Source organism: Nelumbo lutea, chromosome 5 (genome assembly GCF_056320005.1).
Source record: "Nelumbo lutea isolate HS-2025 chromosome 5, American lotus-T2T, whole genome shotgun sequence".
Lineage (NCBI taxonomy): Eukaryota > Viridiplantae > Streptophyta > Magnoliopsida > Proteales > Nelumbonaceae > Nelumbo > Nelumbo lutea.
Window position 1 is genome coordinate 18,079,202 of NC_142688.1, and position 16,996 is coordinate 18,096,197.

General features: G+C 37.6%; 2 protein-coding genes across 6 annotated transcripts; both read left to right on the forward strand.

Moving 5' to 3' along the window:
• The first annotated feature begins 514 nt into the window (after positions 1-514).
• Positions 515-10,876, forward strand: LOC148850695 (GATA transcription factor 28-like). 5 transcript variants are annotated; one of them, XM_088946897.1, is made up of 12 exons: positions 515-734; positions 849-1,237; positions 2,358-2,441; positions 2,531-2,664; positions 5,782-5,904; positions 6,099-6,213; positions 8,844-8,903; positions 9,327-9,395; positions 9,550-9,618; positions 9,870-9,929; positions 10,311-10,373; positions 10,529-10,876. In XM_088946897.1, exons 2-12 carry the CDS (start codon positions 959-961, stop codon positions 10,589-10,591), a joined length of 1,119 nt encoding a protein of 372 aa, XP_088803023.1. In that variant the 5' UTR covers positions 515-734; positions 849-958; the 3' UTR covers positions 10,592-10,876. The 5 variants fall into 5 exon arrangements, with proteins under 5 accessions (XP_088803023.1, XP_088803025.1, XP_088803026.1 ...); XM_088946899.1 differs by lacking the exon at positions 9,870-9,929; XM_088946896.1 differs by having other exon boundaries at positions 522-1,237.
• Positions 10,877-11,511: 635 nt separating this feature from the next.
• On the forward strand, positions 11,512-14,532 carry LOC148850696 (Tetratricopeptide repeat (TPR)-like superfamily protein). The gene has a single exon (XM_088943397.1). The coding sequence runs from the start codon at positions 11,972-11,974 to the stop codon at positions 14,258-14,260; it is 2,289 nt and encodes a 762-aa protein (XP_088799523.1). The 5' UTR covers positions 11,512-11,971; the 3' UTR covers positions 14,261-14,532.
• The last annotated feature ends 2,464 nt before the right edge of the window (positions 14,533-16,996 follow it).

A 16,996-nucleotide genomic window follows, 5' to 3' on the forward strand; every position in this document is an offset into this window, starting at 1 on the left:
CATTAAATTTTGTTGATTCCTTATCCAACAAACTCTTGTTGATGGACCCCACTCCACAACTTCCACATGGAGGAGAGAGGAGAGAGGAGAGAGGCGAGAGAAGGGGAGTCGTACGATTTTACAGTTTTAAAAACCAAAGGGAAAGCAAAACAAACATATATCCATCCATTCGGTCCAGCCTCCAAGGACCAATGTCGAAGCGTTCTCGGATTTTCTAACTACCAACGAAGGGGCATGAGTGCCCATTTTCGTAATTTCGGACCGGTTATAGACCACTTTGGAAATCTTAGTCGAGTCCGATTATGATGGTCTGCCACTCTATATAGACCCCACATGACCGTCAGATTGACATGTGATGGGGGTGCACCTACTGATGAACATCGGTACAGCTCTGACACCGTCACGTGACGATATAAGCTTGTAGGTCCTACAGTCCATCAAGGGATCTGATCAGAAACGGACGGTTGTGCGACGTTATCCATCGTATAATTGAGTGTGCTGTGTATCTCCAGATGATCTCCTCTCGAGATTTTATAAATATTAACTCCTGTAGAAGAGGATGTACATATAATCATCTTTCTTCTCTCTCCCCTTTCTCTCTCCAGTCAGTGAGGTAACCAGAAAAAAAAAAAGAAAAAAAAATCCAAAAAATTTGGGCGTCTCATCAGAGCTCAAACGGGGTTGGCTCCAAGGAAGAAAGGGGGGCATAATCAGCAAGTTTTAGCTATTTTGGGGTACTTTCCGAGCTATCGTAATCTTGTTGTTAGGTTTGAAGCCTGCAATTTTGATTCAATTTAGGTTTAGGGTTTTGAAGAATTCTAACAGGTTATGTTTCTGCGACGAAGCAGGTCATGAACTTGGGGCTAGGGTTTCGTTTCTGTTCTTCTGCATAGGAGGGTTTTTGGTTTTTCTTTTGTTGCTAATTCTGTTCTATCGTCGAGGCTGTAATGCTCGACTGATGGCATCGGTGAATCCACAACCACTGCAAAGTCTTCCTCCTTATGGAGGCCATGAAGATCGTATGCAGATCCCTATTCAGATCGATGACGACGATGGTGGATACGAAGCTGATGGAATTGGTGCCGGGGGTGATGATACGATGGATGATGTCGATGACGTTCAGGTGAATTCCGGGAATCCTGTTGATCATGGTCTTGCTATGGTGTCTAGGACCAGTGAGCTGACGCTTTCCTTCGAAGGCGAAGTGTATGTTTTCCATGCGGTGACGCCGGAAAAGGCAAGTCTTTACTCATTATCTCTCCGTGATTGATTACAGTTCACTTTCTACTGGAATTGAAAATTCACAGCTATGAGTTTTCGTTTCTCATTTACGTTTGTACGAATATGACGCTGTTCCGCCTTTTGGTGCGTCATATGTTCCACGGGTATCCTGCAGATTGCTTTTGACTTTCTTTCTCCATTTTTTTTTCTTTTCGTTGATTTCCAGTTCGAGCACTTACGTACAGTTTTTTAAACATAATCTCAATGCATTTACCGGGTGATGTATGCTTTCTTTTGTCTCTTTCAGAAATTGGGTATAAACCCTTCTCTGTTACTAAACCATCACATAGATACGTACCGTGACCTTGAAGTTGCTTTCTTTTTTTCCGTCTATTTTCATGTAAAGGAAAATATTCTTGGGTTGCTATTACAAATTGAGCGAAGGGGGGGGGGGGGGAGGAGCATTAAAGAACCTTTTAGATATGCAATATTTGAGGTATTGTGTTTCACCTTATAAGCATGGTGTACAGTGCTTCCCTAAATATTAACATTAATGCCTGAGTATTCTGTTATTCCTTCCTTTCTTTTCTTAAGACAGGAGTTCTTTGTAAGTTGTAACCAATCAATGAGTCTCCGTGAAAAATACCATATAATGCAGTAAACAAAGTTACCCCAATGTTGTAATAAACAAAGCCCCTAGGTTATTGGAGATACTTTACAGTGGAGACTCATAGGTTGTGATAGGATGGGTGAGGAACAAGTGCAGAGTTGGTGGTTCTTAGAGACTATTGTACAAGATCAGGTAAGGTCTTAGACATTTAGATTTAACCCCTCCTTTCATTGAACTCATAAGTTAATTAACTACACACACGTGCACAGGTGCGCACACACACTCCACTTTTCTTTAACTTTTTTTTTTGGTATCAACTGTTGGGGCTTTCTACTTTTAATTTGTCACTTAGGCTTCTATTCATTAATAAAATATCATTTTTAGTTTTATCAATCAAAAAGAATATTAATTTGGGAGCTTAATCTTTATGACTCAAATGGGTTAAAATTATGTTTGCTGCTTGTGGTTCTTTCTATTTAGTTTTAAACAATGATGATGTTACTCATCTAGCTTGTGCCATTAACAGGTTCAAGCAGTATTATTGCTCTTGGGAGGGCGGGATATACCTACTGGTGTTCCTAGTATCGAATTATCTTATCAGAGCAACAGGGTATTTATTATAAGCCATGCGTGCATTGTAGATTTGGATTATTCTGTAATCTGTGCATATGTTTAGTGTTTACCTGTTATTTTCTATAGGGTGTGGTTGATATTCCAAGACGCTCAAATCTTTCACGGAGAATTGCATCCTTGGTTAGATTTCGTGAGAAGCGGAAGGAAAGAAATTTTGACAAGAAAATTAGATACAATGTAAGGAAAGAGGTTGCACAAAGGTGAGTCTGATCAACATTTTATCTTATAACTGTTGTTGCAGTTGCATGGATTTATTGGATTCTGTAAATAGCCAGTAATTTGTGTAGTAGGGTAACACTGCCAATGTGGATAAGTATCTCAGTTTTATGAGTCTAATTACAATAATGGTCACTAATACAAAATCTAGTTGGTCATAATTCCAGAAGGGTTTCAAAGTTGAGGCCATATAGCTACTTGGAAAAATAGTTGATAGGTGGCTCATGTATGCCATCACCATATATGTATATATGTGTGTGTATTGGAAACAGTAACTTCATTAAGGAAATTTTAAAGTATAGAAGTCAACCCTTAGTAGAGGAAGTTGAAGCAACAATCAAAATACGTTACAGCACTGCCCAGTACAAACTCTCCCTCACATTCCCTTGTTTTGCTAAGGTATCAGCTAAACCATTGGCTGATCTTCTTGCCCAGTTAAAACAAGCACTCACCTCCCTTGTTAAACTAAAAATTTCCCTTATGCGGCCATGCTCCCAGACATCCTGTCTGCATCCACCAAATTACCAATTTAGAATCTCCCTCTATCTCAATCTAGTGTAGCACCAATTGTTTGGCTAATCTTACTCCTTGAAGCAAAGCCATGAACTCTTAAAGAATCTCCCACTCCTATTGGTCTGGAATAAAGAGAAATTACTTTGCCTTCACCATCTTTCTTCTCCTACTCCAGATGGGCTTGGATTTCTTTTTGATGAATGTCCAGATGGGCTTGGATTACCTATAGAGCTTCCATCAAAGTTAAGCTTTCTCGTTTTCTTGTCGGTGGGGACCGAAATTCATGTACCGCATGCTTAAAGAAAGTTGTAGCTGCCACAACAACCCAAGTACTGCAAATGTCTTCAGATAAGAAGTCCTTAAACAAATCACTTGACTTCAACCAATGAGGCCTTAATGGTTTCTCTTTTCACTAATTCTTCCTTGGATCTAAACAAAACACACCTTCAAAGATCCTATTGTTTCTTCCGTCCCACACTGACCACAACACAGCTGCTCTTGTAGCTCTCCACATAACCCTTCCACACATCTTTGGTTGCCTGCAAAAAGTTGGACCAAAGAGACTCACCACATTCGGAGGCGGGGGCCACCTGCAGCCAAAGAGAGAAGAGAACCGAGACCATATAAAGAGCACAAAAGGATAGGAGATTAATAGGTGTGTCATTGACTCACCAGAACCCAAGCAAAGACTACAAACAAGGAGTGAAAGGCAAATACTTGTCCTCTTTTTTTTGCAATAATTCCAAGGTATTAATTTTTTGGAGTATCACCTCCCAGCAAAAAGACCAAATTTTTGGAGGTACGAGGCTACACCACACTTTCTTTGTTGGGAAGTTCGCTGCAAAGTTAGAGGACCGAAGTAGGTTTCCAAGTTCTGCTATCCATACATGATTGATTCAGGAAGATTGTCCCAAACAGAGTAACCAATTCATCAACCATCCCCATTTCCGAGTCCCTTAGACCCCTCCTCAAGTCCAGATCCCAGGAATTGTCAACATAAACTGAAGAGAGCGCTTTTATTTTGTTCTCTGAAAAGGGAATAGATAGGAGGCAACCTATCTCTAAGGAAACTTTCACCAACCCAAACATCTTCTCAAAACAATACTTCATTTCCTTTAGAAAGAGTTGTGTCAAAATATTAGATTTTGCTTCATTTGATAGATTATTTAATTACTTCCCCAAAAGACCAAGATTGTGTGGTTCTAACATTAATTGGGTGAGTTATTTCCGGTTTGAGTAATTTATGGTTTATGGTTAACCAATGAGTCTTGTGATGTGACTTTTTAAAGATACTTTGAGTTTTTTTTTTTTTTTTGATAATTAAGATACTTTGAGATTTTGAATTGATGTTTTAGTAGTTTTAGGATTGTCTCTGCAAATATTAGTTTTATAACTTGTTTCCTTAGTAAACATTCTTAATGAGTTGAAAAATCAATTGCTAGTGGGTTTTTAGGAGTACTACTCAGTTTTGAAGTCATTCAACTGCAGATATGAGACAGAGAGTGCTTAGATGTCTTTAGATTAAAGAGATGGATCTATATTATGCTCCATGATATTACTGTAATGGACATTGAGATTGAGAATGAAATTTTGCCTTTGGGTTTATTTTCTTTGACTGCAAAGCCAAGAGTTTTTTCTTTGTTTTCATGTCTCAGTTGAAGGCTTTGTTCTTTGGCACGTCTCCCACTGAAGTTTTAGTATTGAGTTTGGTGTGGCTCTCCTAATTATTATTGGGTCACCTCATTATTGTCGAGGATGGGAAGTACAAGCTTGCCCTCTGGGTCATTTCTAGGGAGTGCATGTGCACTCTTTCCCATGTTTGTACTATCATTATCTCTTTGAATTGATTAGTAAAGTTTCAGATCAGTTATCATCAATTAAAAAAATGAAAGTGAGATCACTCATTCTTCTCTGGTGAGTCTACAACCAACGATAGCAGTAGTTGATCCTTGTGACTAGCCAAACAAGGTGTTCACCCTAATAGTTGATTAACAAATTATAAAAGCTAAAAAATAAATAAAAAAGAGTAATCACAATATGATGAAATCTCTCCTGGAATCCTTTCCCAATGAGATCTGGAATCCCTTCCAGTCTCAGTGCCTCAGTTCAGCTAGTCTTGACAATGCCTTTAACAGTAAGCATTTAAATACAAAAACAAAATATGAGAAAGATTATATTATCATTAATATTTTACAAATATAAACCCATATATATATACACACACACACGCTAAGTCACTGACATATATATTAAGTCATATTACCAATAACAGGCCAAGATAAACTTTGGTGGTCTTGGGTTCATGTAGGCAAACAAACAATGTGGTGTTCATGCTTGGATTAGATGAGTCATGAATAAGCCAAGTTGGTTCTGATCATTTACAATTCTAGGTTCATGTAATCTTCCATACTTTGTTGAACTATGCAAGACAAAAAGTATGATGGAAAGTAGAATATATCAGTTGTTCTGGAAACTCTTGATTTTCGATTGTTATAATTAATCTTAAATTTACTTGAATACAATCTGAGATGTTTGGTGTTTGCATGATGTTATCATTGCGACATACTTTTCATTTGTTTCTTTGGCAGGATGCATCGTAAGAATGGTCAATTTGCATCCTTGAAGGAGAGTTACAAAGAAGGGCTAGCTGCCTCTGGAAGTTGGGATCCTTCACAGGGTCAGGATGATGGTACACCTCGTCCAGAAATTGTGTGAGTTTTCAAGCTGATTTTGCTTTCATCAGTTTCTTTATTTAAAAATAATTATCATGACGTGTGAGCTTTTAAACTGGTGACATTGGATGTAAGTATGCCTGCCTTCATAAAATAAATTGGGAAAGGGGAAAAAAGGAAAAGAAATAGTTTTCCACCTATTCTTACAATCTTTTGTTTGCGTACTCGATCAGTCTCCGGAGATGTCAACACTGTGGCATTAGTGAGAAGTCCACTCCAGCAATGCGTCGTGGGCCAGCTGGTCCAAGATCCCTTTGCAATGCATGTGGCCTTATGTGGGCAAACAAGGTTGGTATACATTGGCAACCTATGAATCAGTGCGCTGTTTTTTATACTGTTCACTAAGTGACTCTTTTATGTTGCACAACTGGACATGTTTTAGCATGGGTACTGATTCAGGTGTGGAATATATAAATATATATATACACTTTACTTTGTTCAAAACAAAAATTGTAACTACCGTGTAAAATAGGAAACACTTCTTCTGTACAAAAAGAATGGTGGAAATACTCATTGTCACCTTAGTTATTAAAGGGATATCTTCTGTGACATGGACAGAAATAGCATGGTCAACAATTTCCCATGAAGGTGTGAGCATGATACCATTACAACAAGAAGAAAACCTTTTCCCAACTATTTCATTGGTTACATAATTCCTGTTTCACATCCCACTCTATTCAGAGTTATGTGCATGATTAATTTGTGAGGCTTTCGCAGTTTAAGGATAGTAGGATACGATATTGTGTTTATTTTATTTTCTTTTATTTAATTTAGATTTAGTCCATAAACTCTAGATTCCAGACTATGTTTGGGTACCTTCAACATTCCCAGGTTTCCTTCTTTTTGTGGAAATGTAGAAAGCTTGGTTTATCTACTTTTTTGGAAAAGTAAAAATTAAAAAAACAAAATCCCTGAGTTTGCCAGGTATTCTTTTTACTAGAATATTTGTTTAGGAGTTCTTATTTTTGAAGTGAGGAAATTCATTTTCTTGCTTTCAGAAATCTGAAGGTAGCCATCCTTTTCTCTTCCCTTAAGTTGATAAGGTTCTATTTCTTGGAACCAGTGTTCTAAAAATTGTAAAAGTATTGTAACTCGTAAGTCATAAGATTATTTTTGTTTTCTTACAAATTTGTAAAAAAATAAAAAACATATGTACTAAAAATCAAATATATATGCTTATCGAAAAAAAGGATCTAAATATATACAGAAAAGTGATTTTCCTTATTTGTAATCCATATCTACCATATATTTGCCTAACGCACTAGAGTTTACCACTTGCACACAAGAGGCTTAAGATAATATAATCAAGTTTGACTTAAAGTCAAGTAACTCATGTACAATAGCTCTTTAACCTACTTATGATGGAAAATGAACTCAATATGGTTTCTAAAGGTCATAAATAACCTAAACAACCATTTTCTAGTAAGGCCTTTAAAACAAGTCCACCTTGAATTTGGATCATGAGCTATGCTTGCTGCTATTAGAAACATAATTGTGAAGGCCTATGCCTAAGAAACAGGGTACCATGGAGGTTGCCTCAGTTAAGCGCTTACTTCTTAGCTATTTGCTACACAGTGCTAGGACAAAACCGGGGGGGGGGGGGCGCTCAACCCCTGTATTTTCTGATTTTTCTTTCTTTTTTTTTTCTCACGATTATGTTGATTTCCTATGACAGGTCTTATATTTAACATGATTTCAAACACTTTGGCTTAGTTTGGAAGGAGTACAAATACAAATATGTAAAGGGAAAAATCTTATATTTTTGTATTATTTTGTATGTATTTGTACCCTTTCTGAACTGAGCCTTTAGTGGATAGAAAGAGGGGGACAGATTGCCACTTTGGGGTGATTGGGACAAAGTGATTGTATATATATCTAAATCTTTTTTCAAATCAGTAAATTTACATGTTACCAATCAAAAGTATATTGATTTTCCATATTTTAATATGAAATTTATGCTTTTTCATGAAAGATTATTGATTTTTTTTTTTTTTGAAAAGAGGTAAGGTAAATTTTATTCATGAAGATAATTACTAGTGAAAGATGGTTGCTGGTTTATTGATAAAAAAAGATGGTTGCTGGCTGTTATGTAACCTAGGGAATTACCTAGGATTCAAGGTTTGTATTTAAAGTAAACCCATTGCCTAGCCTTGGTGCCTTGAAAAGTATAATTAGAAATGAAACTTCTGTTTTCATGGTGCTGAAGGTCCTTCAATTTGGTGAAGCTCCAATGAAGGTTGGAATTGGAGGCAGGGAATTGGATGTTTGTGATCGTTTCAAAAACTTCCTTTGTTTTTACTACAGAAATTTGGAGATTTTTTTAATCATAAAAAGAAAGAAATTTGGAGATTTTTTTCTCTATGGACCTTACCATTTGGCACCTTCTGCTATAAATGGAGCATCATTTCTAGCATTACTCAATAAACAGAGTTGATTGTGATCATTTTTAATCATGTCTTGTTTTGATATCCAAATTTCTCACTAACACCTTACTGCTTCTGATATAACTTTCTAATGTGTATGTTGAGATGGATGAGTGGAAAAAACTAAGAACTTAGAAAGGTTAGGACCAGAAATGAAGTCATTCAAAGGAACCTAGGAGTAAGTCCAATAGGTGATAAAATGAGAGAAAGTAGACTTAGATGGTTCAGTCATGTGCATATACAGCACCCACAAGAAAAGGCAATGATTTATAAGTTGAAAGGGCTAGAAGGGCTAGGGACAGACCAAAAAGGACATGGTTTGAAATGGTAAGAAACAATTCTAGTGCTCATAATTTAACAATGGATATCACATTAAACAGAACAGTTTGGCGAAACAGGATTCATGTAATTGACCCCATATAGTTTGTATAAAGCTTAGATGATGAGTGATGATGTCACTTTCTACACCTGCTCAGCAATTTATTGGATTTGCAGGGAACTTTGAGAGATCTGTCCAAGGGAGGAAGGAATGTTTCTTTTGACCAAAATGAGCCTGTGAGTATTCTTTGAAACAACTGATCATTCTGTTTAAATGTCCCACAAAGTTGTAGGCCAACAATCAACATGATTGATTCCTTAGTTTAAGTAGTCTTGAATGTTACCTAGCTTCACATGGATGGCTAGAATGTGGGACTTTGTCTTGCAGCTTATATTCTTATTAGTTTTTATTTTATAGCTAATAAATTTTTAAACTTGGTTTTTCTTTCAGCACATAATGTAGCTTGATTCTCATTTGCCAATATCTGACAGCTCTATATTGTCAACTTCGATATATGATAATGATATAGGGGGCTTGAAGATTTTCATACATGTGCATTAAAAGGCTCTCCATGGGAAAATAATCATATAATCCTGGACAAATGAGAAAAATACTTTTCTGGTCCAAATAATTTGACCTCTGATATTTTGGATTTACAGGGAACTCCATGTGAAACAAAGGTATTGCCCACTGAAGCTGAAAATCCTTCTACCAACCGGGATGAGCAGGTATCTTGAAATTAATTACAGATGTCTTATCTCCAGTAATCTGATAAATTTGGCAATTCTTGGCATGAGAATTATGCAGCGAATCAAAAGTTCAGTGAAAATCATCCTTTTTTTTTTTCTAACTTAATCCACACTATAATGTGGGGATCTTCAGGTAACTCTGAAGGATCTTCCCAGGATTACTACAGGAAGTGAGAATCCTTTGGTCAACCAGGATGACCAGGTATTTTTCAGTTCCTGTCATTAGAACATCTTCAATTTTATAGATAGCTTTTAGTAGCATTTTTATGGAAAAATTCATTTAAGTTTTGGCTTTAGGTTATTGAGATTTCTGTAAATGCTATTGGTGGATTAAAAAAAAGTCGAGTATGGGGTTGCATGAATGGTATATGAAGTTCCTCATATGGACTGAAAGGTGAAGTTTCAAATTGGTGTTATTTATTGAGTTCCTTCTATTTATTTGTTAAACAACAGGGAAGCCCAGAGGAGATAAAGCCTTTAGCTGTGGAGATTGGAAGTCCTTCTGTTGATCAGGTTGAGCAGGTGTACTGTTTCCTGGAAATTAGAACTTAAGAACCATGACCACCTTACCGCATATGGATGGATATATCCATTAGTCAATGGATGATATTCTTATGAAACAATTTTAAGACTGGCACCTCCAACCTCTCTGTCCAATAGGGCGTTGCAAGTCCTTACAAGCCTTGCACTATAGAATTAAACTGGCACTTGAGGATATACTTTTATATAACGTTGTCATAATTGTCTATTCATTGTTTGTTTACTAGATGTTCTAGAGTTGTTGAGTTAATGGTATACCACTCATGGAAGTCTGTTGAATGCTCTTTGCTAGCACAAATAGGACTTTCTAAGGGGCTTTTAAGAGTTTTCATTTTAGTTCTTTGTGAACTGCAGGAAAACTTGGATGATCTTGCAAATGCCTCTGAAATAGAGATTCCTTCCAACTTGGATGAACAGGTAATAACCTCCCCCCCTCCTCCAGATAGAGAGGGGGAAGAAAAATATCCGAATATAAACCAAAAATGTGTTTCGGCTGTTTTACAAAAAAAAAAAAAACGAGTTTCGGCTGTTGGGCTTGAAATGCTAGTACTAAGCTTTCTGCTTTCTTACAGCCCGACATGGGTAGCGATGGCCAGGGAATCATCACATCAAATGGCCATGAAATTGAACCCTAAGTGCATGTTTGCCACCTGACCGTGATGAGAAAGTACGTTGCTGGTTGCTACTGACATTAGACGTCTGGAGAAGGTTTATGTTCATAAAATACTAGGGGATGATGTTATTTGTGTATGGGAGTCGTGTTGGAAACCAACCCCAGTGTTCAAATCTATGATATGTGATCAACTTCCTAGTTTTTTTTTTTTTTTTTTTCTTTTAATTTTTTTCATCCTTCCATTGAATTCAATATTAAATATGATGCCTTTTGGGTTTACCTACGCTTTCGAAATGTGTAGGTGGTTTGCCCTGGTCTTCTGTTTGTTTTGTGGTTTCTTTTCTGTGGTGTACTTGTGCACTTGGTGGAAGGTTTCTTTTTTTGTTATACATAGCCCCGCCCATAGGAGGCTTGCATGTTAAAGCCAATTGACTCTAAGCAGGACCTTCGTGTCCCACTTATTCCTTTCCAATAGTCAGTCAAGAAATTTGGTCTCGAGGGGAGGAAAGCCTAAAAATAGAGTAATAGGTGCAAGTGTGTAACAGGAACAGGATCCCCTAAAATTGACAACGCTGGCGCGTGGTAGTAACAAATTCTACTAATACCATGTGGCAATTTCGGATTCGGATTCGGATTCGGTCAACCCGTTTCAAAAAAAAAAAGCATAAATAAACTATTGGGCATTTTAATCTAATGCCGCGTGGCATACTATGTTTGGTAAGCTAGAGACGACCCCAAAACGGCCGCAATTCAAAATAGTAAAAATGTTGATTAGTGTGCTGGTTAAGTGGTTATCTGGTTATATCCTTTCGATCCCCAGTTGAAGAGTGACAGGTATCCCAATTCCCAAATGCATGTGAAGACTACGGAATATGTGAATGTCTGAAGCCGTCTGTTAAGTTAAGGACCTTATGGTATTCAAACTTCATAAACAGAATAAAAAATCCATGAAAGAAAAAGACGAGAAAAATAGAAGAAAAAATTACATTCTTTGCTCGTTTTTCATTACAATTTAAATTACATACGCTTTCTTTTCTTAGATTCTTATCTTAAAAATCTATGCTGCTGGAAAATCATGATACCCGAGGAGCTTTGACCATCAACCCCCCCAATTGGATACAATTCAGGTTTGGAGTATTCAAATCATCCAAACCTGTGTCCATTCTCTTTTCATAGGTCGGGTTTGGGCGTTGGGTCCATATATCCACTATGCATAATTGCATCTGTTTAATGAGGTTCAGGCTCGGCTTTTACCGGTGGTTCCGGATCCCAATAAGAAATTGGCAAAATCTTAATAAGAAAAACACAAAAAAAAAACTTGAATTTTGTTTGGAGTTCTTTTCTGTGTCAGATTCCTATCCCTTGTTGAATATATGCAGCCGATGTGGAACCATTTTAGGCCATGTTTGGTTTGATAGAAAATAAGCGAGAAAAAGGCAGATTTCTATCCGGTTTTGAATTATTGAATATATATTGGCAAACATTCAAATCCCTGGCGGTGTCATCTGTCACATGCCACGCCTATTGGATAATGCAAAGAAGTCCCAACAAGGGTGCGTTTGGCCTCACCAGATTTTGGAATTTCTTAGTAAATATAAATGTTGAAGCTTCATCTCAGCTCTCCCCGTATGGTCTAGCTGCTACAACTCCTTACTTCGATCGAGACGCCTACGTTTCTCTTCTTCGTCAATGTGTGGAGGGAAAATGTATTGCCCAAATCAGAAATGTTCAGCTCCACATGATCAAATCCGGTTTTCCTCTCCTCAGTTTAGGCAATAAGCTCGTTGATGCTTACCTCAAATGTGGGGGCCTCGATGATGCCCGCAGACTGTTCGACGAGATGCCCCAACGGCACATTGTCACTTGGAATTCTATCATTTCGGCTTACATTCGCCAGAGAAGAAGCACAGAAGCTGTAATGCTCTACGAGAGGATGCTCGTAGATGGAGTTATAGCTGATGAGTTTACGTACTCTAGTGTTTTCAGGGCGTTCTCCGATCTCGGTCTTCTGCGTGAAGGTCGTAAAGCTCATGGGCGGTTGGTGGTCTTAGGGTTAGAGGCCTCGAACGTCTATGTTGGTAGTGCCCTCGTGGATATGTATGCTAAGTTTGGGAAGTTGAGGGATGCCCATTTAGTCTCGGAACGAGTTTTGGAGAAAGACGTGGTTTTGCTGACGGCTTTGATTGTCGGTTACACCCAAAACGGTGGAGACGCTAAAGCTCTAGATGTTTTTGCGAGCATGGTCAAGGACGGTATCAAGCCTAACGAATTCACTTTTGCAAGCATCTTGATTGCTTGCGGAAATTTAGAGGATGTGCAGAGGGGGAAGTCAATACACTGTCATGTTATTAAATCCGGATTTGAGGACAAAGTTTCTTCGCAAACTTCGTTAGTCGCAATGTATTCCAAATGTGGCTTAATTGATGATTCTTTGAAGGTTTTTGATCGGTCTATCAATGCAAATCAGGTTACATGGACAGCTCAGATCGCAGGTCTTGTTCAAAATGGTAGAGAGGAGTCAGCTCTGTTGATGTTACGCCAGATGTTACGTAGCTCAACAAACCCAAATGCTTTTACCTTATCTACTGCTCTTCGGGCATGTTCAAGCCTTGCTATGTTTGAACAAGGGAAGCAAGTCCATTCCCTGGTCATGAAATCTGGACTGGACACAGACAGATTTACAGTAGCTGCACTTGTAGATATGTATGGGAAATGTGGGTGTGTCGAAACAGCTAGATTGGTTTTTGATGGTTTGGTTGAACTCGATGTGGTGGTTGTAAACTCCATGATCTACAGTTATGCCCAAGGTGGATATGGACATGAAGCGCTCAAATTATTTGATAGGATGCCTGATTTGGGACTTCATCCAAATGATGTCACATATGTCAATGCTCTCTCTGCCTGCAGCAATTCAGGGTTGCTTGAGGAAGGCCATAGGATCTTCTCTTCCATCCATAGCAACCCTAGAATTGAACTGTCGATAGATCACTATACTTCCATGGTTGATCTTCTGGGACGTGCTGGAAGACTTGAAGAGGCCGAAAAATTAATTATGCAAGTAAAAAATCCAGACGTGGTTCTGTGGAGGACATTGCTTAGTGCCTGTAGAATTCATGAGGAAGTTGAGATGGCAAGAAGAGCTGCAAATTGTGTGCTTGAGCTTGATCCAGGGGATGAGGGAACTCACGTCCTGTTGTCAAATATCTATGCCTCAGCTGGCAATTGGAGTGAAGTGGTGAAGATGAAAAGCACAATGAGGGAATTGAGATTGAAGAAGAACCCTGCAATGAGTTGGGTTGTGGCTAATGAGGAGGTACATACATTCATGGCTGGAGACTGGTCCCACCCACGGTCTATGGAGATCTATGCAATGATAGAGGAAGTGATGGTGAAGATAAAGGTTATGGGCTATGTACCAGATACGAGATTTGTGTTGCAGGACTTGGCTGAGAATGAGAAGGAGAAGTCACTGTCTCATCACAGTGAAAAGCTTGCAATAGCTTTTGCACTGCTCAGCAGCAGCAATGGGAAAACTTGTATCAGGATTTTCAAGAACCTTCGGGTTTGCGGGGATTGTCATACTTGGATAAAATTTGTCTCTAGGATTGTTGGAAGAGAGATAATTGCTAGAGATGCAAAGAGATTCCATCATTTCAAGGATGGCTTCTGTTCTTGTGGAGATTATTGGTGACCTTCAGAGATTCCATCATTTTAAGATCTCTTCTGAGCCCTTGATCTGTACAGTGACCATTTCAACCAATTAATTCTCCATCAATCCTTTGCTCAGGAGCACCTTAATGATTGATAAACCTACTTTTACGAGTCATGGCCAAGACCGAAACCTCTAGATGATTTAGTGCCTAAAATTGACCAACATCCAATCGACCATTGTCTAAGTTGTAATCAAATTGGTTGGCAAATATTTCCATGGTTTGGTTATTGTTTTATACAATTTTGCTGCAGTCTGCCGTAGTTTTATTTGATTAGATAGAAGAAAACATTACCAAAAGAAAAGGAGTTTTTTTTTCCTTGTTTTCTCAAGTAAATTTTCATTTCTTATTTATGGCGATGTTACATAGAAAAGTAGAATACAAAGATGTGGGGGTGAATTGGTTTGGACCTCAAGCATTTAAAATTTGGATTCTAACTTTTTTTTTTTTTTTGAAACTTGTCACCCTAAAGGAGAGAAGAAGAGAAACCTTGTTTCTACTGATGTGAACTTAAGCATTTCTTTGGGCCTTTCTAGTTTCTAGGAGAGACGGCACAGTCGTAGAAATATGCATTGAAGTGAGACCTACTTCTTCAATTTGATCTTGTGGTGATCCAAAATGGTCTATATAGCCGTTTCTTTGGAAAAGCGAGGCTGCAATGGTTAGTGATGCAAAGTTTGCATTTTACACTGCTTTAGGCTTTTTCGGCCGGGCCCATTCAAATTTTGGAAAAAGGCCAACCCGAGCCCACCTAAGATGCATCTTGCAATGAAGATGCCCCTTTAGCTCTTTTTCTTCACTAAAATAAAAAAAGGCCATAGCCATACGATTGCCTAGACCCAAGGTTCAAAGTATTGATACAGGCTGGTACACCGGTAGGAAGTATCATCCTGTATATCGGTACTTCTATTAAGTTTTATTTATTTATCAAAACTGATCCAGAGGGATCAGTTTAAGGCCCGACCACCCTCTGAATCATGGTCTGATCCAGTACAACCCCTGGAGGGGCGTATCGGGAAGCCATCAGCATAGTATGTATCGACCGATACGTATCGATACTTTGAACCTTGCCTAGACCCAACAAAATATATATATAAAAAAAAAGCACCAGTTGATTAAAATTGTTTATTGATAATGAAATATATTGTGAATTCAGAAATTTCCAGATTTTAGAATTTTGAGCTGGTAAATTTGAAAGGATAGAAAATTTCAACTAAAAGTCAAGGTAAACTTTGACACTGCAACACTACGAGAAAACAACATGAAAGTTCTCTTTCAAAGAGATGCATGCACCAACTAAAAATAGGGTACTGTTGTATGGATTGGATTGAGTGATAACTGGTTGGGAGTCTTGTGACCCTATAGGGTCGGAGATAGATATGTCAACAGTTGGGTTTAAATACCCGAGACAATGTGACCCGTTTAAGGTCAATGTAGTTTTACCACTTAACCCAACCCAGTAGGTGGCAATTTTGTTTAATCATTAGCACTTACAAAAAGGTTTTATATGATGAAAATTATTCAATTGACAATATTTATAAAATAGTTTTTATTGAAAAATATGTTAGTATATATAAAATAAATAAGATTCTTTCATTTAACTAGAAAGTTATAAAAGTAAAATAAATTTGAAAAAAAATCAGATTCACATAAAACATTAATGTAATAAAAATAAAATATATAAATCAGATAAAAAAGAAATAAATTATATTCCAAACCACATAAAAATTATAATAAATTTAAGTAAAAATTTTATCCCATCTTACAAATTTTTATTTATTTATTTATTTTATTTTGCAAAACCCTGACTTATCACCCACCTATCCCTTGAATTGTGTCAGATTCCCCCACCTGTCTAATAGAGACAAATTTTGGAAGTGGAGAATCAATAATTTGCCCTGAAGTTAATCTCACAATATACCCTTTAGAACGCCGTGAGGTTTAAGGCTCGGCATCTATGAGGCAGCGAGCCTAAGAGAAGTTAGAAGGAGCATTTTCGACACATGCCCAGAGATCATCCATGAGTTTTGACTTTTGAGTAGTGATATCAGCTGTGAAAGAGATCTGAGACATATCTAACCTATGTGATTAAGACTGCGTTTGAATGCGGTGTAAATACCAGACCGGGGGAGTTCTGCACTCATTGGTTTAAAGAAGTGGCAATTATCCTCTCCATAATTGATGTAAAATTCGATTTTACATCGATTTGCTGTGGTCATTTACATTTCATCCAAATGGTTACAAAACCGGACCAAAGTGTAAAAGAACACTGGTCCAGTATCTACTCTGGAAACAAAGTATTTTCGGATTAAAATGCGTTTGCATGTCAATTACACCGGTCCGGTTTTATCATCTATTATAGGCGGTGTCTTTGTTATCAACTGCCAGATTTTTTTTTTTCAGATGTATTTTTACATGTCAATAAAATATTTTCAGATTGAAATGTTTCAGCCATTTGTTCTGCTCTTACAAGTTTTCCACCTTTCCTGTTTTACTTTGTAAATGACAGGAAAACAAAGTTTTCATCACATCAGAAGGGCCAAGGGCCAAACAATAGATCAAATATTCCAACTAAAAAAAAAACTCTGCTATATCATGTTAAAACTAACAAAGCCATATGAGAACTTGGGGAATAGATTTCCGGAATCGTTTGCTGCCTGATAAAGTGCCCCCCAGTTTAAAAAGTTCAAATTCAATTCAAAAGGAAAAAAGGGTTA